Below are 23,475 nucleotides of genomic sequence, written 5' to 3'. Positions count from 1 at the left end.
ATAATCCTTGCCTGGAGCATGCCAATTGCTCAGCCTAGCCCACGCACGTCATTCCTCAGGGCTGCTGTAAAGCTAATACTGTTCTTAGCTCCTGGAAGGAATGACAATATACCATTCTATGCCATGCCTTACCATCCCACACTAATGATGTCAACATTGCTCTTGAGCTGCTCCAAGTTTTGTTTCTTCTTTGCTGTGCCCAACCCTAAAATCCATTCACTTTTGGCTGGAGGAAAGTCTTATTTATTATTATTATGTAATATTAATATTAGTATTAGTATTAGTATTAGTATTATGCCAAAAAGGACTCTTCACAGTGATCAACAAGACAGGATGCCCACCTAAACTCCACAAGATTACTGTGCAATTCCACGAGAACATGCACGAGAACACCCAGTATGATGGCTCATGCTCGGACACCTTCCCTATTAAAAGCACTGTGAAACAGGGCTGTGTGCTCACCCCAACCCTCTTTCCCTGCTGTATGGGAATCCCTTGCAGAAAACCATACCTGGAGACAGGTTGTGTATCTACAGCAGTGACTAGAGCAGGCATCCCCAAACTTCGGCCCTCCAGATGTTTTGGACTACAATTCCCATCTTCCCCGACCACTGGTCCTGTTAGCTAGGGATCATGGGAGTTGTAGGCCAAAACATCTGGAGGGCCGCAGTTTGGGGATGCCTGGACTAGAGGATGAATGACCACTGGGATGAGTGCAGAGAGAAGAAACATCATGGTGCATCTGCAGCAGCACAACCAGATGCCTTCATCTGCTCCAGCTGCAACAAAACATGCCTCCCCCATATCGGTCTCTATAGCCATGGCAGGACCTGTAACTCTCCCAACCGTTTGATTCATCCCTAAAGGCGCACTCCTCCATTGTCTCCTGAGACAGAAGGATGCCAACTACCAACAAGCTTTCCTCCTGCAATCAGTAAGCTAGTTTCCCTTTGTCTAAATCAGGCATCCCCAAACTGCGGCCCTCCAGATGTTTTGGCCTACAATTCCCATGATCCCTAGCTAACAGGACCAGTGGGCAGGGATGATGGGAATTGTAGTCCAAAACATCTGGAGGGCCAAAGTTTGGGGGGTGCCTGGTCTAAATGTTCCTCAGAACTCCTATCTACTGACTAAAGCGTATGTCTGCAGTCCTGTACAAGTGTGCACATTCTCATTGTCAATGCATAGGCACCTTTCATAGCTCTGGCCGATATTACATTTTTTATGGCTAATGTTTATGAGATAGGGTTGGGAGTTTTGGGGGTATTTCAAGCTTTGCTGGTTCTGAACATCTTATAAAATGTGTGTTTTGTGTGGGTAATTCAAGACACTACAAAAGTCATCCCATTTTATAAAGAATCAACTGTCTAAAATGTGCAGAAAAACCAAATTAGCCAATCTGCCTCTATCTATAAGTATTCATTATGTATATTACACAGACATATCTGGAAAAGTGCTGTTTCTTCCAACGATCCATATGTAAGAATGAATTTTATTTGCTCAAGTCAATAAAAGAAAGTCACAACTTGACAAAATATTGACTTCAAACACAAAGCATCATAAATGCCCAATGCACTCTCCCAAAAGAGAGCTGAGACACTGTGCTTTTTCTTTCCCAAAATGGAAGAGATGAATTTACCAATCAGAACATTCAGCCACCTGCAATTCCAAACCAAGGAAGCATCCACAAATCCTCAGCAGGATGAACTAACAGACAGAAATGCAAATGCAAGGTCATATTCACATATTGGGATCAAATAAGCTGCTCAGTAGGGATGGACAGATCAGTCCATTTCTAGTCTATCAATTTCATATGTGCTCATAAAATAGTTCATTTTTATGCAAACCACTTGGAGTTTATGTTTTGATTGAGCAGTATAGAAATCTGGCAAATTAAATAATTCTGCCCCATCCTGTTTCTGGCATTAATCTGTGAAAAATATCTGAATGAAAATTCATTTTAAAGTATTTATTTTATCAAAATATGTGCATTTCTAAATGCATTTCTTCTTAAAACATGTGTTTAAATTTTATTTTGGTGCTTTTTCTGAGCAGAGGACTATATCCTAAGTTTTGGAGAAACACAAAATCTGAAGGATTGAATTTAAATTCTGTTTCATCTGTGGGACATGGGATCATTTGAACCACTTAAGTGTTAGAAATCCTTTTGCATGTAAATGTGCATCCATTTTTTAATGCAGAAACAGAAGCAAATCCAGTGACTTGCATTTTGAGTAACTCAAACATTGCCAATGTTTTAAAATTACTGGGTACTACACATTGTTTGTAGCATGAATGCATGGACAAGCCTTCAAGGAAAAGTCCCCCCCCCCCAGCCAGAACTCACAAGAACTGAGTTCCGGCATCTCTTTGTTGCGCTGCAGAGGGTGGCAGGCAATTGCGGTGGCAGAGGTGGGTGGTGAAAGTTGAAGTTTGGGTGCTCCCTCCCAAAAAAGGCCCAACAAGTTCCGACACCTCTTTTTCCAGAAAGAAGTCCTACGTAAACCTAAATGTGGTATCACGAAATAGCCCACTAGAGCAATGGAAAAGAAAATGGTCGTACACAATGGAAAACGCTTCCAACAAGAAACTTGTGAAGTAGGAGTGGAGAAGAAATACCTCAAGTTCTTATTATCAAAGCATTTCCCCACAGCCCTTTCTCTGAACAACCCTGTATTAATTAAACAGCAGACACTGGAACATGTCAACGCTTGCTGTTACAAGAACAGATCAGCATTCTGAATGAATATACTATTACAAGCACAAAGTCAGTGATTTGCTTGCTACAGTTCAGCAGGAATAAGGTTTGACAGCATCAGCAGTTTAAACCAGTGTGTTCTCTGCTGAATGGATGCCAGCTCAATGCAGGGCCCTTTCTACACCATGATGAGCACTCAAAGCTGCGAGAGCACACAACCACCCTCATCTGGTGCTACATCAGGGGCACCTCCACGCCTGCACCAAAGATGTGTAACAGGGCTGCTCCCGACAGCAGCCGATAGTGAAATCCTTACAACTGAGCTGGAAACTGAGAGGCCTAAACTGCTCAAAAATAGGTAGGTATGCCTACTGAAAGCAGAACTGGGTACTTATCAATATATCAAATCCTTAGTGGACTTTAGGTTACAGTACACAAAAGACCTACGTAACTCTGCTGCAGGTGAACTTTGTTGCATGTCTACCATCTTCCACCTCTCCCTGAAGTTATCAGCTAACTTGCAACTAACACAAAATAGCTACCGTGTATTTGGAAATGGTCACATCCTTAAGGAGAAGGCTCTAGTGCAAGCATAGGCAAACTCGGCCCTCCAGATGTTTTGGGACTACAACTCCCATCATCCCTAGCTAACAGGACCAGGGGTCAGGGGTGATGGGAGTTGTAGTCCCAAAACTTCTGGAGGGCCAAGTTTGCCTATGCCTGCTCTAGTGTGTCAAGGAATACTCCTAAACTAAAACCTTTCTTCCCCACAAACACTGTGGTCCAGCCACCTGCTTGTATGATATAATCTCTTTACCCAATTCAAACTCCAAAGAAAGGAATGAATGTGATGTACTGTAGGAGGCAAGCAGCCCATTTCTAATACAAGGCACAAACCTTAACCAAGGCAAGCTACAGCTGTTTCAGGCAACTTTCTCAGACACACTTGGAAAACTACACTGAAGAGCTCTAAACACCATCTTGAATTACATATCTATGGCCAGATGAGTTACCATTACAAATATTGAAAAGAAACAGATATTTCAGAAAATAATTGAGAGTTTCAGGAACGAGACATTACAATCAAGCATCCCATAGGCTTATGGCCAAAGAAGCTATGGAGAATTCAAAAATAAGGATGCATGTATTTTAAAAACAGGCATTCCCCATTCTTTAGTTATTATAATCAGTTTTATTAGATAAAATTCAGCCATAATCTACCTGACCATCCACATGGGGGGGGGGAGACTAATATTGCCCATTAGCCACACCTGGACAGCAGCTAGTGAGTCTCTCCTTTCCAACCTCTATTCTGCCCTCCAGAACCATACTTAATATTTTGCTAAGTTTTTATTACCAGTACTGTATATTGCATGGATACACTTGCCCTATCAGGGTTCCCTTCTCAATGGGAGCTAGAATAAAGGGGTGTAAACTCAAAAAGGGGGACCAAGTCAGTGTCCTCAACAACAGTGATTATTTTTACTGAATGTTAGCAATTCACATAAGATATTGTCCCCCAGAGACATGGCGAAAAATAGAATATTTCCTATCTAACATGTATTTCCTATAATAAAATTTGCTTGCTTATTTTCCATACTCAGTGTCTCAGTGTGATTATACCAATGATAAAGTGTGCTCCTCCAGAGAGGGGTTTTAGTGCACAGTGCTATCCAAGGCAGGGAGAGGGCAGGTATTACCTATCTACAATTATTATTTATTTCTATTCCCCACCATTTTTCTCCAAGGACTCCAGCTGGTCTACATGGTTCTCCCCTGTCCTCAATTAATCCCCACAACAACCTGGTGGGGTAGGTTAAGCTGAGAGGCAGTGACTAGCCTAAGGTCACCCAGTGAGCTTTGTTTATGCTGAGTGGGGTCACCCAGGTCCTAGTCCGACACTCTAACCACTGCCCCACCCAACTGCAGTCCATTGATTCTATCTACACAAGTCGGTTCTAGGTTTTAACTCACGATTAAACTAAAAAGTACAATGGAGAAAACCACAAGCTGCCTTTTAATATCTAGAGTAACCTGTCATTTAGACAACAGGACATAACTAATGCAACTCTCACAATATTACACCCTTGTATCTGCACTAACCAGCCAAAATAGTTCTCTGTGTAATCAGTTCCATGCGGTGAGATTAGAATCTCCACTTCATTCACAAGCATGCATTGGAGGCAATATAAACCCCTACCTAGCTCCTACCAAGACCCTTAAAGGATAAGGAAGCTGTCTTAAGCCATTTTTGTTCTATCTTCTGTTTCTGAATTTTTAAGTGACAAGAGGCCATTTTTAAATGCATTTATTGTTATTTGCTTTGAGCCATCGCAGAGAGAGCTAGAAACCTACCAAAGTTAAGTAGGGAGAGCTTTACTTACCTGAGTCAAGTCCTTCCACCGTGAGGGTACTGAAGAGAGCCAATGGAAAAAATATCCCATGACTGATCAAGGTAAGCAGCGATGTGGTGGTGCTTGTTGTTGATACCATTCCATGGCACATCTTTTAGACGCCAACTGCTTTTGATTATTCCCCCCCTCCAACGTTTAATGTTTTCTTGGCAGAGATCAATTCTACCTACAAAAAAAGGGGGGGGGGAGAAGGTCAGCTAAACTTGTAAAATGGAAAAAAAATATTAGACATCTCCAAATAAATACAGTCCTGACTAAACTGACTTCCATCTGGGCAAATGCACGTGTGTGTATGAAACAAAATTCAAGAAGCCTTTTGAAAAAATCCAGGAAATATAAAGATGCCAGGAGTCTATAAAAAAGGGACACCTTTCTTGACTATTGTTAAGGCAGATGATATATGTTACGAGGGTGACTTGTTTTTGTTTTAAAGATACAAGTCACCTGGCAAACTGCCTCATCTGCTGATATCACTCAAGAGACCTCAGGTAAACCAGTTTTACTAGACAGAGGCATCGGTCTTTAAAAGGAACCACTCACACAGATATGACAGACTAGACAGCTACGATAAATAAACCAAAATCCTTCATTAGCCACCTGGAAGGAGACAGAAACCAAACCCCCAAGGGAGAAAAATAGTCAGAATACATACACTACCTGAAAGGAACTGCCGTATAAGTGGAAGCCAGCGAGAAAAACAAGCTGCTGAGCAGAAATGCCAGACCTCTGAATTACAAAAGAATGTAGCTATTTAAATTCAGGGAAGTGACATCATTCCTACCTGTGGACTATTAGATTCAAGCCAATGGTGTATGTCACCTTCTATATTCAGAACGGAAGCCAAATGAATAAACAAAAACCTGTCCTCTGGCAAGTAGCTTCAGGGGGTTAATAATGTATTCAAACACAGTTTACAGCTGTTATAACTCTCAAACATTCAATCCCAAATCAGTACAAAAACTTCCTGGAACTGGATTTCTAAATATCTGCACTGCAGGGGGTTGGACAAGATGACTCTCGAGGTCCCTTTCAACTCTACAATTCTCTGATTCTATGAAACCCATCAATGAATATGCACTTGCATACAGGAACAACTAAACCTATGCTATTTATTCACTGGGGTGGGAGGAGGGAGAAGGCACACCTTGGATATTCAGTACCAGTGATATCAAGGCCTTCAAATCAACACTATTTGCCAATTAAACCAAGTTATCAGCTGGAGCTGAAGTACTTGATTCTTAACCCCACCCCAAGTTCACGGGGTGAAATATGTAACTGAAAAGTTACTTGTGAGTCATTTTGGCAGAATTTATATCCTGAAGGGGGGGGCAGTATAAATAACTGTAATAAAAAGTATAGCACGCCTCCACCTTTTGAAGTTTCCTCCCAAAAGGGCTCCTTTTCTCACTGACTTCTCATTTATTCATCTCAGCAGCTCACATAAGCCGAACTCCAAGATTCCAATCAAGAAGAACCTCCCAGATCTTGGGCATTTGTGAGAATTCTGTACACAGATATTTACAATTTAGTATCACCTAATGCAAGCAATAATTCCAAGGGCTATAGTATTCACTTCCATGTCAGAAAAGGCTTCACGCAGCACTCAAACTCTTAAGTTAACTGAATTTGGAGAATGACACACACTTCCAGGCTCATATTTATTGTATTGTATCTGACGCTGTGGGTTAAACCATAGAGCCTAGGGCTTGCCGATCAGAAAGTTGGCAGTTCATATCCCCGTGACGGGGTGAGCTCCTGTTGCTCGGTCCCATCTCCTGCCAACCTAGCAGTTCGAAAGCATGTCAAAGTGCAAGTAGATAAATAGGGACCGCTCCGGCGGGAAGGTAAACGGCATTTCCGTGTGCTGCTCTGGTTCACCAGAAGTGGCTTTGTCATGCTGACCACATGACCTGGAAGCTGTACGCCGGCTCCCTTGGCCAATAAAGCAAGATGAGTGCTGGCCGCAACCCCAGAGTCATCCACAACTGGACCTAATGGTCAGGGGTCCCTTTACCTTTACCTGACTTTTACCTAGATCCCTTGGAAAAGCAAAGTTTGTGTTTGTATGCACACACTCTCTTTTTCTGTCATGGTGGGGGAGGGAAGCGATCAGAGAGGTTGGTGTCCATGGTACTTGATCAAAAACACAAATGTGTCCCTGGGGGTAAAAAGGTCGACAACCCTTATTTGTCCAGGAAGGCATTCTATAAATATTTTAATAAAATTAATACCAAATTTTGGATTGTGTGAACTAAGTCAAATTAATTTAAAAAGAACTCATCCCAAACAGGATTTAAAAAAAAACAGTAATCTCAAGGGGGAAAGTGCCCTAACAGTAAGCCAATAGAAGAAAGACTAGTTTAAAGTCTAGTCTGTAGAAATTCCATCTGCTTTTTTGTGGTTTATTTTCAGTGGTTTTAAGTTAAGTTCAAAGCTTTTTGAGAACACAGTTGTTTCAGAACTTATGCTTTTAATTGTTAACTCTTCAAATTATGTGGATAATTTAAGAAATGCCTTTGAAATACAGTGATACCTCGGTTTAAGAACAGCCCTGTTTATGAACTCTGCAAAACTGGAAGTAGTGTCCCGGTTTGCAAATTTTACCTAGGTCTAAGTTTGCAAACTTACCTAGGTCATATGGTTTTTAAAAAAATCCTTGACACAGAGCTCTTACAGAGGGCAGTACCTCTCAAACCACTGTAAAAGCATCTGCTTAAACATCTCAACTCATTCAGCATTCATCAACCATTAAGTGGGGCAAGCGTGACTCCTATTGGTTGCTGCAAGGATGAATAGCTTAAGGATGGTGAAAGCCTTTGCACACCCAAAACACCATAACAATCGAACAGAAGCCCATCTATTTCCTAGTCCTATGAAGCACTAGGCACATGACACTTTAATGCTATGTCTAGGTCTACACCTCCTGCGGAAAATTCCCAACCCTTACCCTAATCTTGTAATATCACAAAGCAACAAAAGCCAAGCAGCTAGGGTGGGTTGGTTATGGAGAGATGTTTCCTAGTCCCATGGGGTTTCAGGTTCTAAGTATTTCAATATTTACCTCCTATCAAACCAATACACATATACACATAAGACAGGCACTATTCAAATCTTTTATTATTGTTCTCTCTTATTATGCAGCCAGGAAAAGTTACTTTGAAGCTGCTGCCTTTGTGAATTAATCCACAGACCACTCCAGTCATTCCATCATTGCCTTTTGAAGTAGCAAGAGATCAACACATTCCTTTGTTTGAAAATACTGAAGCTTTCTACTCTCAAATGCATGTGAGCATGCCTCCTTAAGCAGCTATTGTTACTCAAATTTTCCCTCTTACTCAATAACGTATCTCAGTTTCTTGGCAGTAAATAACCCTGGTAGATGCACACTCATCATAACTATATAGAGACAAATTGTTTACAAAAGCACCTTTACTTTGCTGGATAATGTTTGCCAAGGCTGTATTTTTAGGGAGGGGGAAAAGAAAAGGGGCTCTTCAAAATAAATTTAAGGCTCACACGCTTCCTACCTAGAGGCAATAAAATTCTGCTGAATAGAGTCAAAGCAGGTCTAGGTTTGAAAAAGCTTCTGGGAACAATCTCAAGTGTCAAATATTCAGCCACCAGCTGCATAAATCTCAGCAGCAGCTTGAAGGCAAATTCTACCTGGGCTGATTTCAAAAGCTAGGGTGGAAGCCTACCTTTGATCAACAAGTCACAAGATAGGCTGTATTTAATTGCCTGTATTTAATTGCCTTTGACCTAAAGGGCTGATACTCCTGTTTTTTTCTCTTTCATTCTTCACCTCTTTCAACCCAAGGTGTTAGAAGCTTGTAAAGTGCTCAGCAACTGGATTCCACATAATTACTGCTCACTCTCACTGCTGCATAGCTTCTTTGCTTGCACTAATTCTCCAACAGAATGCATTTTTAATTAGTCAACAGTTTATCTAAAAAAAGGGGACTGCTTCCCAAAATCTAAGCACCTACCAGGAAGCACCCTTTTTTAGTAAGGCCTCAAATCAGTTTCAATAGATATGAAGCTCTGGCCAAACATGTGTGCACCAAGGGATTTTTGTCACTCTAAAGCCAAGGGGGGCACAGGCCATAAAAGGGGAGGAAGAGGAGAGCAGCAGGAGACCAAGTTCAAAAGGTAAAAGCCCATCTTTAACAAGACCTCTAATCTACATCTGAAAGGAAAATTCAACAATTTTATGCTGAATTCCCCACCCTTCATCTGCTTAAAAGGATCACATTATACAGATTTTATAAAGGAAACCCCTGCAGATAACATTCTGTGGGAAATGTAATTGCTATGTCAGTGGGTGGAAGATTTCTGAATGAACACATACCGTAGATACTTATAAACCACAGCAGAAAACTAGCTTGAAACAAACCTGAGTTTAGCTATTAACAGGAATAGGAAAGAACACACAGAGAGAAAGAGAGAGTAGTACGCACCACTAATTCAAACCCCCAAATGTTCTTCTCTATAAAATATCAGGAAACCTCCTGGCCCCAATAAGACAGCCCAAGCAAAAGCATGCAAGCTAGAAAACCCTATTTTCATACATACCAAGCATCAGGAAAACAATCAAATATATAACAGTGTGTTCAATTGACACCCTTTCTGGGGGAGCTATTACAATTGTAGCTTTTGTCCTTTATTTTGTCCCTGCTTGTCAGAAAGAATGCACTTCCTTATCCTCCCTCTGTGCATTGTTCTGGGGTTTTTCCTGGCCATCCAGAGTGGATTTGGTGGTGGCGTGGGACAGGGGCACTAGTGGAATCCCTTGCATTGACTTCCACTAATTTGCTGAGCAAGTGGAATTGGGGCCAAAATATCATTTTTCTGTGTCTAAGAGAAAAAAACTGAGTTTACAAATTGTTTTTCTTGGGAAGGAAAGGGGACCCCGAAACAAGAAAGAGGAATAAAGAAGTAACAATCTGAGAACCAGTGTACCAAGAAGTACCGGTATCAATTTTAAAGAGTACCAGTAACTTTCGTTTGCCATGGATAATCAGTTTTAATCCTTGAAATAAACTAATCAGAAGAGCATGGCACTGAATTCCTCCCCATTGATTTCCCTCTCATCAAGTGATCTGATGTGAAACTGAAGCATGTACGCCCTTTGATTCAAACCAACCACATGGTCCTTGAGATAACAATAGATGCAAACTGTGCATCTGACTCTATCATTCTGTTAATTTATGTGCACACTCTGTAGCTGGTGATGCAAATGTGGGGACCATGGCACCCTCAGACACCCCCATAGCACCTGCCAATGGTACTTGCCAAGAGCACCTGCCTTTTGTTTATTAATTTTTTAACTGATGTTCTTGGGGGGGGGCTGTTTGGTTGTGGGAATGTTTTGCTGGTGGGAGATTGCCTGGTTTGGGAGTGATGGTATCTGCTTTTTTGATTTGGTGTGTGCAAATGGTTTGCCTATTGTGGAGGTCTCAGCATCACCAGTTTTTCTTATTATCTTATGCTGCCCACAGCAGTTTTAGTTTTCCAAATGAACCATCCAGGCCAAAAAGGGTAGGGGATCCCTGATCTATAGCATAGTATTCTATGCTTATTGAATGAAGATACTTTGTTTATTCTCTGAACTTCCTGTATGACTACTCCTTATATTCATTTATTTGTACCCACAGAATTGCACCCAATACGACAATTACTAGGCTTTTTACATAATTATTTCTTATTGGTCAAATGTGGCAGTTACACTGTATATTAAGTGCTGTGAGCCAAGAAGCAGAAACTCTGTTCATATAAATAAAATAATGAAGTTCGTAGTTGCATCGAAACAAAGGAAGTCCATAACACAGCTACATATTTAAATATAATATCATGCTGCAAATTATAGATGTTTCAGTAAACTGACATCCAAGAGCAAATAAACATTAATACTCTGTTTTAACTACCTGTGGGTGGGGAAAGTTTTAGAGAAGGATATAAGTTCCCCAAGATGTTTATAAGTTTCACTTTCCAGCATCTGCTCAGTCTTTGGGGCTCAGCACCACATTGCCATTTTACCCCATTTGCTGTTGTGTTTATTTCTAGGAAGCTGTGAGCACACTTTTTGGTAAAAATGTTAATTTTCTACATGTGAGAATCTATGCAGGGGGGTAACTGCCGCCTCTCTCTATTACAGTATAGGGGCAGATGACAACATTGAAGGATACTGTTTTGCCCTGCGAAAATGACAGAAACTAAAACCAAATATTTGATATGGTACGTCCAAATGAAACACCTGGTATGTGAATTTGGAAGCATCTAAAAATGTCTAGAGTTCCCTTTTTTCACAACAGTTTAAATATTGTATGAATTTCAGTTAGTACATAATCAGCTTAAGAACATAACAGCTATTCAAGAAACCCATTTCAGAGAACAATGGCTCTCTCAGCCTTTATGATTTATTCCCTCTGTGTTAGTTGTGGGAGAAGTTGCTCCATATAGATGGATATTTGCAAATACTTCTTCAGAACAGCCTATTGTATGCCAAGCTTTTTTCTTCTACACTTAGAACAGGAACCCAACAGCACCTCTTGAGTACATACAAATCAGTCAGTGGGACTGGCAGAAAACTCCCCACAATTTATTCTTACACAGATTCTTCTCTCTCTCTCATCTCACACACACACACACACACACACACACAGAGAGAGAGAGAGAGAGAGAGAGAGAGAGAGAGAGAGAAACAAAAGCAGTGAAAAGCTGTATAGAGGGTAGGCTCACTCACCACAAATGCAAGCCACTGAGCAAATTCAGCTTTATATTAAATTGGCTCTGAACAGCAGCAGGCACAACACAAAGGAGAGGATATTCGGTAAAGATGATGACTGAGAAGCCAGGATCCAGTTACTGAACTCTTTGAAAAGACAGGCTTTATTTCTACATGGTGAGCAGCTCCTTTGTCCATGAATTTTTGTATTATAAAATCCACACCAATAACTTGACACACAGCAACAATTGCTGCCTGCGTTACTGCTGACGGCCCTCTGCAGACAGGACATGTGGGAACAAAAGAAGAGATCAGGCAGCAACCGAGGAAAAGGACACAGTGAGAGAAACATCTGTTGGTTTCACTAGAAATGCCATATGGCCTGTATCAGATACAGAATACTGAAAGCCTGCCTTAACTCATTTAGAGCAAACACAAACCCCATCTTTTATTTAAAAATTTAAAAAATCAGTTCTTTCCTCAACTCATGCTGACCATATGACGTCATGGTGTCTGAAAGTATGCGAAGTAGCTGTCAGAAATGAGAAATGCTGCTCAGAACCGATACTGTGGTATCTAAAAATACTTTTCTCTATAAAGGCAGACTCATTCTGTTGGCTCCACCTTTGGCAAACAAGTATGGGATAGACTGGCCAGACGCAGCCAGGAAGCAACTCTTTCCACAGTTGCAAATTCTTTAAGAGGTCAAGAGAATAGTTCAGAGCAGAAAGTGTTACCAAACTTGGGCAGAATTTGAAACATCCAAGATTTTCCCCATTTGCTAAAATGAAGAAATAAAGCCACCATTTTCATGTGACAATGTATATTCCAAACTAGTCCACTCTTTAAGGAGTAACAACAAGAATTTTGAGTTCTTGTCCTTTGGGGAGAAGGAAGGTCTTCCAAAGGGAGAAGCATATCTGCTCAGGGTTCAAAATTAGCATGGCGCCAGGCACATTTCGCACCTAAAGATTCTCCATTTGCGAGAACCTCAAAAGGTGGGTGCCATTTTTTGTGCCTGGGTGACACTCAAGAATTGCTGAAATGTATGTGCTTTGAATAGGGACCCAGGTGGCGCTGTGGGTTAAACCATAGAGCCTAGGGCTTGCTGATCAGAAGGTTGGTGGTTCGAATCCCTGCGACGGGGTGAGCTCCCGTTGCTCGGTCCCAGCTCCTGCCAACCTAGCAGTTCGAATGCACGTCAAAGTGCAAGTAGATAAATAGCGACCGCTACAGCGGGAAGGTAAACGGCATTTCCGTGTGCTGCTCTGGTTTGCCAGAAGCGGCTTTGTCATGCTGGCCACATGACCTGGAAGCTGTACGCCGGCTCCCTCGGCCAATAATGCGAGATGAGCGCCGCAACCCCAGAGTCGGTCATGACTGGACCTAATGGTCAGGAGTCCCTTTACCTTTACCTATGTGCTTTGAAGTCTCAAAATATATGTTAAGGACAGACAGTATGTTAAGGAGTTTAACAATAAAGAGTAGAGTGTTTTGAAAACTGAGGTACCAATATTTTTACTGTAAACACTAAATTTAAAATGTATTAACAAAAAAACCACTGTGATATTAACGATCAGTCACTTATGTGAATTGCATATTGGTTCATCATGTGCATCAAAATAATAAATAAAAAGTGTGGCCGACTAAATGGCGACTCATTATGTTTTGGCACCCACAACCCAGATCCCAGGAGCCATTTGGTTCCTAGCTTTTCTATCCCAGTTTATAACACTGTATCTGCTGTCCCACCACCCAATAATGTCCATCTTTGTGTATGCAATGAGCTCTTCTCTCCCACCCACCCCACCTTGCCTTTCATCTACTATGCCAGAAACTGTGAGCTTTACTGCAGTCGTGGCAAGTGCATTTAGCCTCTTTACAAGCTTTTTAACTTGTTGGATTGATGGATGGCACACAGGGCCAATCAGTTTGCAGTTCATTACCAACATTCCTTGGGGGCCCTTAAAGTATGCTAAGGGCCCATAAATTTTTGAGATTGGCTTCACAGGCTCTCTTGTTACTACTAACTATAACACCCTTCTCTATCCTTTTTTAAAAACCACTCATACAAACCTTCAGTACAGACTGGAAGCTTATCATCTGCATCACCAGCACAATTAGATGCCATGCAGTTATTCAGAATAAGCTAGAGAGATGACTCAAGAAAAACAAAGCCATTTTTCCTCTTTCAAATCAGACTGTGGCTCCTATAGAAATTCAGAAATCTAGCAGCTGTGCAGTAGAGTTCAATGATTTGAGTTTGCAGTGCTTCAAATCCAAATTTGGAACACCAGACCACACCTGAAGCCTGCACTTTAAACAGCTGCATTTTAAAAAATGGACCCATTACTAAGTACAGCTTGCTTAGGAAAAGCAACCTCTTTCTTACTAATGTAGACCTGCAGCAAACACATTAAAAATGTAGTTAATCCCTTTTTACCATTATACAATGAGCTGGACCCAGGCTAAATTAGCTGAACTTAAATTAAATGGGAATCAATCAATGTCAGCAGCAGCAAGTGAGCTATGACCCAAGACAGGTTCTCAAACTTTTTGCAGTGGTGGAACCCTTTACTTTAAACAAAACTTCAGTGGAACCCACACATAAAATATTTTTAAATGCTTTTTTAAAGGGTTGATTATTGAGACAGCATGCAAGGGGAGAGCCAGTCAGAATGTCAACCTTTAAAAGCAGCAACGTTGAAACTTTGCATGCAACCATGTGCCCCCTTGAGCTTTGTACCCCCTGACTTATTAAATCTAGCAGGAGGGGAGACTGACTGGTTGGGTCCAGAATGAGGTTAACACTTTACTGCATGAGGGGGTGGTCCCTGTTGCACTGAAAGAGGCAGTTGTGTTACTGCTCCTAAAGAAACCAGATCCGGATCCTTTGGACCAGTTGCAAATACCCACTTTGGGCAAAGGTGATGGAGAGGGCCATGGTAGGGCAGCTGCAAGCATTCATGGAGGATAAAGATTATTTAGCTCCATTCCAATCTGGGCTCAGACCTGGCCACAGAACTGAGTTGGCCTTCGTCACTGTGATTAATGACTTATGTAGAGCGCAAGAAACGGGGAGTGCAACCTTGCTCCTGCTTGCTCATGTCTATTGGGTACAGGGGCGTACCCAGCATCAAAACTAGGGGGGGCGAGGGGCGAGGGCAAGGCACGGAAGGGGAGGGGCCACAAAGTGGGTGGGGAAAGTGCAGCCGGAGGCGCCGGGCTGATGGACAGAGGCGGAGGCGGAGCACAGCCCGGCAGAGCGCGAGTTTGGCGTTCCCGCCCACCGCAGCACGCCCTCCCTCCAGCTCCCCGTCACGCCCTCCAGCAAGGCCAAGCGCAGCACTGGCCTCTTGGGGGCGCTCTGCGAGCCAAGCCAGCTGCATCCCACCAACTATATGGCTGGCGGCAGTGGCAGAGAAGCGCCGGCACCCCCTGGCAGGCGGGCGGCTGCGCCAATGGGCGGTTGGGCACGCCAATTGGAAGCCCCTGCGGGCGGATCACGCGGCTGCACCAATCGGCACCCCCGATGGGCGAGCAGATGGTGCGGCTGCGCCAATCGGAAGCACTGGGAGGGCTTCTTCCCTCCCCAGGATCTCTCCTCCACGCAGCAGCTTGGAGAGTTATAACAAAACAAAACAAAACAATAATGGTTAAAAATTAAGAACCAGATCCCTTCGCCTTCGTTTTCTTCCTTTTCAGTTCTGAGGCAGGGTGATATCAGTGCCCTTCTTCCGTCTCTCTCTTTTTTGGGGGGGAGGGTGTCAAAACAGCATTTAAATTTCACGACGAGAAGGTGATGGGGAGATGGGAGAGCATTTCTTTAATGGAACTGACAAGCCAGGGGGAGAGGAAGAAAGAGAGCTTGAAACGAGGCGCCGTCTCCTCGAGGGGAGGAGAAAAGGAGGTGGGAGGCTCCGGGAGGAGGAAAACCTGTAATGCAGCTGGAGAAGCAAGAAATAGAAAAGTGAGTGCAATAGAGATCGAGAGAGAGAAAGAGATCTGCAACCGCGCAGATGCCCCTCTCTCCTTGCGGCCCTGCTCTCAGCAACTGCCAACCCCTGCACGGTTTTGCAGGCAGGCAGATGACGGAGCCAAGCTCCTCCCGCTGCCTCGCGATGGCCCAATCCAGAAGACCCTGGCCAAAGGCGAGCGCCTTCATCACGGATAGGAAAGCTGGGGAGGCGCCGGCGATAGTGCAGCCACCGCTGCGCCAGGAAAGGGGGCAGCCAGACAGGAGTTCGCCAGGGCAGGAAGGCCCCCTTCGCCGCAATGGGGACGGCCTCCTAAGCCGGGCCTCGCCCGCACCCGCACCACAGCACCCCCTTTTCCCTTCAAGGGCTGGAGGCTTAAGACGGCCCTGCTTTCGCCCCCGGCTGCACGCTCCGCCGGGGTCCTGGCCATAGTGGATGCGCCGGCCCTGCTTCTAGGGGGGGCAGCTGCCCCCCTGCCTATGCCCATGATTCGGTATTTTATTTACCCTTTACCCTTTTATTTATTATCAGCTTGTGACTTTGAGCGATGAGTGGTATATAAATGGAAACAATCTATTAATAATACAGTATATTAAAACCATCCTGCAATGAAACTAGAGCTATCTGTATTGCTTCAACTTATGACAAGTGTGTGGGCACTGGGCAGACATTTCCTATCAACTGCCTCTGTCACATGCAAGCCTAGTTAATCCTATTTGAACTTTCACTGTGTTATCCCCTAGCTCAGGGTTTCCCTAATTTGGGTCTCCAACTGGTATTGGAATACAACTTTCATCATGCCTAGCTAAAAGGACCAGTGGTCAGGGATGATGGGCCCTAGTCCAAAAACAGGTGGAGACCCAAGTTTGGGAAACCCTGCCCTAGCTATTATTCTGGGGGGGGGGACTAGTCCTTAAAAATGAACTAGCCTGTATTACTATAGCTTAGTCAAGCAGTACAAATACACAAAAATCAGGGTCCTGGAAAGCAAATGCAACCCTCAATTACCAATCCAGCATTCCTGTTTTGATTTATATTTGGTATTCTATTTTTCCCTTACCAGCTTTCTTAAAAAATATAGTGCCAGTCTCCTAGATGTGGCTTCCAAATTATACTCCTATCTACTAAATAAAATTCTAGAATGGAACAGCAAACAAGAACAAACAGGATTTAAGAAGAGCAGTCAGTGCACCACAGACCAAGTATTTGTTTTGTATCACCTAATCTGTAAATTCACCGAAAGCCCACATAAGACTTTCTATGCTGCACTCATTGACTTCTCCTCGGCCTTTGATTAGTTAGACTAGGCTTTTAATGTGCCCTTCTCACAGACAATTCCAGTTAACGGAGTTGTCAAGCAAGGATGTATACATGCACCCTTCCTATTTAATTACTATATAAATAATCTCATTCCTGATATGGCATCCCCATCCTTCTTTGCTCCCACCCTAGGGAATTGTAAAGTGCCAATTCTCCTCTATGCCAATGACTTAGTTTTGTTATCCCATAATAAAACTGGATTTAGAAGGATGCTGGTTAAATTTGGACGGCTGCGTAAAAAAGAGTATCTAAAAATTAACTACCATAAAACCAAGGTCACTGTATTTGGCAAGAGGACTACCAAGTCCAGGTGGACTCTAGACGGTCACACCCTTGAGCAAGTATCCAGATTTAAATATCTAGGCTTACTTATTGATGGAAAGTCATCATGGAAATCCCATCTGGAAGCAATTGAGCTAATATCTGGCTGTTCTACTGGGCAGCTATATAGGTTCTTCCATTCAAAGGGCAGACAGTTAATCAATCCAGCTATTAAGATATTTGTCTCTAAAATCATTGGACAAATGCTCAATGGGGCTAAGATATGAGGAATTCATGTCAAATCTGGAATAGAGATCCTACAAAATAAATTTATGAGGCAGATTTTGGGGTTTCCGTGTGGGACATCTGCAGCCCACCTCAGAGCCGAGTTGGGCCTTCCCTCAGTAGCAACCAGAATTGATCTAGCCTAGCTGAGATACTGGTGCAGGCTAAATGCCTTTGAAGATCACACTCTTACTAAGCTCTGCTGGTTAGAGCAACTAAGGACAAGGGCTGGGCACAAAAGTGCCAAGATAAGCTTAGGGCTTATAATTTTCCAAATGGAGAATTACTTAGCCCACATGACCTTAGAAATTGGATTTTTGATCAGGATGCCAACCAAGACAGAGCATCCATCTTTGCTGCCCGCTACTCCGCTTGGTACCCCCAAACTAAGACCAATCACTCAAGGCCCCGTTACCTTGAGACTCTGACCTTCCCACAACTGTGCAGGGTCTTTGTAGAACTAAGATTTCAACAGATGCCCTTGGCATATTTAGAGGGGAGATATCGGGGAATACCGGATCACAAATGGATACAATCAGGTAGAAGACATCACACACTACCTGCTGACTTGTCCCCCTGTATACAATGCCCAGAGGAAAATTTATATCACCAATTCTTAATTGGCTTCCAGGTTGATTCATACAGGAAGTGACAGCTGAACACCTAGCAGATAAACATCTACCGTATATATTACATACTTGGTAGTCACTTTTGCGCTGGCAGCCAACAACCTCCATTCCAGCTATGGGAATGCACTCCCATCTTAAGTCTTAATGTTGTAAATTCCTTTTATGTTGTAAACTGCTACAGGTTATGTACATGATTTTAGATGAAAGGTTCATTTAATTCTCTGTCGTCCTTTGTAAAGTCCTTTGGTTATATACAATAAAAGTTTATTGATAGTGCTAGTATCAGATTGTTTGGGATACTCCAAAACTTGATTCACCTGCTATTGGCATGCCTTTAAAACAATTTACTCTTCTGCAAATGGCACATACATAACTAAAGACACTGGGCAACCAGGTCTAAAACCAGAAAGTCCGCCACTAGTCTCATACACGTGCATCTGCACCAAATGAACCAGTCTCTTCCAGACCTAGAAATAGCACTGTCTTTGATAGTATCAGTGTATGAACTATCCAATGAAGTGCCTTCAACATTATATTCCCAAATAAACAGTGGGTTGGGAACTAAGCAAGAGTGTAACTTCTTTCTGAGTATACCATTAATTGCAGCAGAAATGAATACTAAGGGGCAGAGAGAAATGGACTAATGCTGTAAACCCAACAATCTCCATGAATCTTTAGATTGTTACTGACAGTAGTCTTTATGTTTTAGAAGACAACAGAAGCATTCATTCCTTACAGTCACATCCACCCAATGGTCAGACTTTTAAGAGAACAGTACACATAAACCAAGCACCCTCAGGAAAAAAATACTCCTGCTTTTGAGAAGGCCAACTTGACACCACTCAGTTAACTGATGTCTAGGAAAAAGCAGCACAGCAACATGAATATAGAATGCCTTGTTACTTGAGCCAGACAACAAAGCTGGCAAGGAAGTATTGTGCCCTATAGCCAAAGACATACTGTATAGATTTTCCACTTTGGAAGGAAGAAGGGAGAAAAGGGAATCTATCACAAAGATCATTGCTAGTCAAGGAAACACTAAGTGGATAAGGCCAAGGCAGTCTCAAGTGTCCACTGAGCTGTAATAAAATACCAGCAGATCATGATCACCACTCATCTGTTTATTATAAGACATTTCTGCTTTCTGCAAACCCTGACATGATAAGGGCACTACTTTAAAGGAATTGTCCAAAAACATCATCATGGTGCAGCTGGACATGCCCTTAGGTTAAAAACATGATGTGTTAGCTACAGGATGCTGAAGAGCATAGGGCTATACAGGTAGCTGTGGAAGAGAAAACTTGGCAACTGACAGCTTGCAAATCAAAAGAGACAACAATAAACAAATTTCAGTCACACCAATATGAGTTTTCAATTCAACAAAACAATACAAGATTATGTTAGAACACCTCTACATACACATGCAAGGCAAAGGGGGCTAACAAAGGTTACTCTATAGCAGCTGCACCCAGAGAGAGACTGCAACAGAAACCAGCAGTCTCCTGTGGCACAGTGCACATATGCCCCTGGGATTATTACCTACCTTCTAATCAGCTCACCAGATCCACCTTTACCTACTATCTCTTCAGATTTTGAGGGCCCATGGAAAACCATGCAGGGCCATTGACTCAACCTTTCAGAACAGTTTCATGCCTTTCTCCCCTAGAAAGCATGGAGATAGCCTAGCCCAAATCACACAACTACCAGGATTATGCATATTTCTTCAAGGGAGAAAGCAAATCCATTATACTTACTATGAAAAGTATTTCTGGATCCTGTAAAAACTGTTGCCAGATTGGGATTTAGGTTTGGTACTACCCAGCAGTCAGTAGGCAACATTGTAAGCTTGCAAAAAAATAAAGAATTCAAACAGTAAGTTGCTGTTTTAGCTCCTCCCCTTCCTTCTTCAGTTTTTAAATAACAAGCCAGAAAGCAAGGAAATTTGGTACCAGTATAGCATGGAACACAGCTTTAAACAGAAAGGTTGCCTTTAAAATTCAGAGACTCTGATAGGAAAGGTAGAGAAGTATGATGGAGGAACTATTGGGGGGGGGGAGTGATGAGGTGCAATGGAATAAACAGCTGCTGACAGCCTGGGTGTGCTCGGACGGCAGCTTTTATGGGATCCAGAAAAACCTTTCACAGAAACAAATGCAGCCAGATTGGGATGTACAGACCCATGAAGGGTGGGACAAACAGTGACTGGAAGAAGGTGCTGCAACACCCTCCTTCCAAAGGCAGCTTCAGCTGAAGCCAAAGTGTCAATTTTGTAATGCTAAAGGAATGTGGAAGATGTTGACCATGTGACCACTCAGCAAAACTCTTGTATGTAGATGGGCATTTAGGGAGAAGGCTGCAAGGGTGCTGCTGTCCTAGTTGAGTAGGTGTAGGCAGGATGAGAGAGACGCAAGCCAACAAAATGCATTGTTTCTGCCATCCAGCTAGAGTAGTAGGTTACTCTTTTCCTCATCAGGAGAAGATGAAAGGAGCTGAAGAGCGAGCTGGTCTGTTGTATAGACTATGTACGATGAATGTATACCTTCACTTCTCAATGAACATCAAGGGAGTGCCCTGCCTTTTCTGACAGATGCACCAGAAAATGGCAGAATGATGGAAGAATCAGGTCTTGTTGGCAGTGGAATTGTGAAAGTACCTTAGGAAGGAATTACTATCTCTCTCTGTGGAAAACACAACAATGTCTCTCAACTGACAATGCATTTGGTTCTGAAATGCCTCTGGCGGAGGTAGTGGCTATGAGGCACAGGACTTTAAAGGATAGGAGGAGACGGGACGCAGGTGGCGCTATGGGTTAAACCACAGAGCCTAGGGCTTGCTGATCAGAAGGTCAGCGGTTCGAATCCCTGCGACGGGGTGAGCTCCCGTTGCTCGGTCCCAGCTCCTGCCAACCTAGCAGTTCGAAAGCATGTCAAAGTGCAAGTAGATAAATAGGTACCGCTCCAAGCGGGAAGGTAAACGGCGTCTCCGTGTGCTGCTCTGGTTCACCAGAAGCGGCTTTGTCATGCTGGCCACATGACCTGGAAGCTGTACGCCGGCTCCCTCGGCCAATAACGTAAGATGAGCGCCGCAACCCCAGAGTCAGTCATAACTGGACCTAATGGTCAGGGGTCCCTTTACCTAGGAGGGACCAACTTGAGTAGCTCAAAGGGAGGACATTATAGAGACAATAAGACAGTATGCAGATTCCAGGTGGGGAACCTATGTTGCACAGACAGGGAGAGAAGTGCTACTCCTTGATGGAACGGGAGGAACGAGTGAGCTGACATAGGACGATCTGGGTCTTTAGAGAGGATAGATAAAAGTGTTGAGGTCCAACAACACAACAGGCACTGTAACTCTTCAACAGTTTGACTTTACTGTTGGAGACAGACGCCTTCTTCCATTGTCTCCTGAGACAGACAGATGCCAACTAAGGTTGTGGGCCTGGCTTGAATGCAGCATTTTAATCCTTTAAATATAAACAAAAGAGTCTATTTGTCCCTCCTGCAGTGGTTTTAAAAAACGATTCAGCAACACAAGACAAAATGCCTAAACAAGAGTTCAAATTTTAAAGATATTTCAACTGAGAAGGAGAAATCAAAATCAAACAGTGCTGAATTCTTACAGTTCACTACACAAAACAAATCAAATTAACCAAGAGTTGGCCAGAGATTAAAGCTAACCCAATAAAGATTCAAATGCTGAGTCAACAATAACAAACAAGAAGTGGAAATGGTGAATGCAAAAACTCAATTCAAGCAAAAATGAAACTACTGTACTGTATGTTTAAGATCCTGTTGTTACGTATAGTTTTTATGAACACAAAAATTAGAGGTGGCTTACACACCGCAGCCAAACTCAGCTTTTCAAGGACGGCAGGCCTCCTAAATCACAAACAAAAGTCAACTAACAGCCTTGCACTAAGTAAAAGAAGAAAATTGCTCCTAAATATTATACAACTGAATCTAGAAGTCTACACTTAATGTAAAACACTGAATGGCCAGAAACTCCAAATATGGGAACTACCGGTACACAGATATCTGGGTGTGTGTGAGAGAGGTTATTAACTTAATTCCTGCAAATTTGGGGATTTGTTTGGGACTAGGATAGAACAGGATGGGACACTTTTACAGAATGTTTCTAAGAGTATCATTTGAAATCTCTTAACAAATTACACAAGACTGCAGAGCAGTGTTAGATATATAAGCTAATTGCCAAGTGGCACCTTAAACCTAGGTTACAGTTGCCACAACAGAATTTCGAGGCACACAACAGAGGTGGGTTGTTGTTTTTTGCAGTGGAATTCATTCTTATTTTCATTTCTACACTGCTTTATATTTAAAGGAAAAAAATCTCAAAGCAGTTTACAGCACATTAAAACATCAAATAAAACAATCCAGAATAGGATAGATTCAAGCTTCAAGGAAAGTATTTCAGATCCTTCTCTAAGTGACATTTTGCTTTCCTCACATTTATTTACGGTACCTACCGTACTTAATTTTTGAGGGACCCAGGTGGCGCTGTGGTTAAACCACTGAGCCTAGGGCTTGCTGATCAGAAGGTCGGCGGTTCGAATCCCTGCGACGGGGTGAGCTCCCGTTGCTCGGTCCCAGCTCCTGCCAACCTAGCAGTTCGAAAGCACGTCAGAATGCAAGTAGATGAATAGGAACCGCTACAGCGGGAAGGTAAACGGCGTTTCCATGTGCTGCTCTGGTTTGCCAGAAGCGGCTTTGTCATGCTGGCCACATGACCTGGAAGCTATACGCCGGCTCCCTCGGCCAATAATGCAAGATGAGCGTGCAACCCCAGAGTCGGTCACGACTGGACCTAATGGTCAGGGGTCCCTTTACCTTTACCTTTACCTACCGTACTTAATTTATATAGCTGCCCCATAACAGCTATATTCCTAGTACTCTAGGAAGCCAGTGTGGTGTAGTTGTTAGTGTGTTGGATTAGGACCTGGGAAATCACGGTTCAAATCCCCACTCAGTCATGAAGCTCACTGGGTGAGCTTGGGCCAGTCACAGCCTCTTAGTCTACCTCACAAGGTCATTGTAGGGATTAACTTCTTGAAGAAAAAGGTGGGATATAAATACAACAAATAAGCTTTCTGCCTATGGAGATGTCAGTTGCCAACCTGGCATCCAGAGTTCTCCACATGGTTACAACT

General features: G+C 42.9%; 1 protein-coding gene across 2 annotated transcripts in view; it reads right to left on the bottom strand.

The window, feature by feature from the left end:
- Positions 1-23,475, bottom strand: part of SUSD6 (sushi domain containing 6) — a 61,067-nt gene that overhangs the window by 24,683 nt on the left and 12,909 nt on the right. The window contains exons 1-2 of one of the 2 annotated variants that reach the window (XM_088669909.1): positions 11,855-12,113; positions 5,083-5,278 (exon numbers count right to left, since the gene is read on the bottom strand). In XM_088669909.1, coding sequence (XP_088526035.1) covers positions 5,083-5,203 — 121 coding nt within the window. In that variant the 5' untranslated portion in view covers positions 5,204-5,278; positions 11,855-12,113. Of the gene's footprint in view, positions 1-5,082; positions 5,279-11,854; positions 12,114-23,475 lie in introns of those variants that run through there. The other variant, XM_035113478.3, reaches the window with a different exon arrangement.

The sequence above is a fragment of the Zootoca vivipara genome, chromosome 1 (genome assembly GCF_965207765.1).
Source record: "Zootoca vivipara chromosome 1, rZooViv2.hap1.1, whole genome shotgun sequence".
Taxonomy (NCBI): domain Eukaryota; kingdom Metazoa; phylum Chordata; class Lepidosauria; order Squamata; family Lacertidae; genus Zootoca; species Zootoca vivipara.
This window is presented reverse-complemented; position numbering and strand designations above follow the sequence as displayed.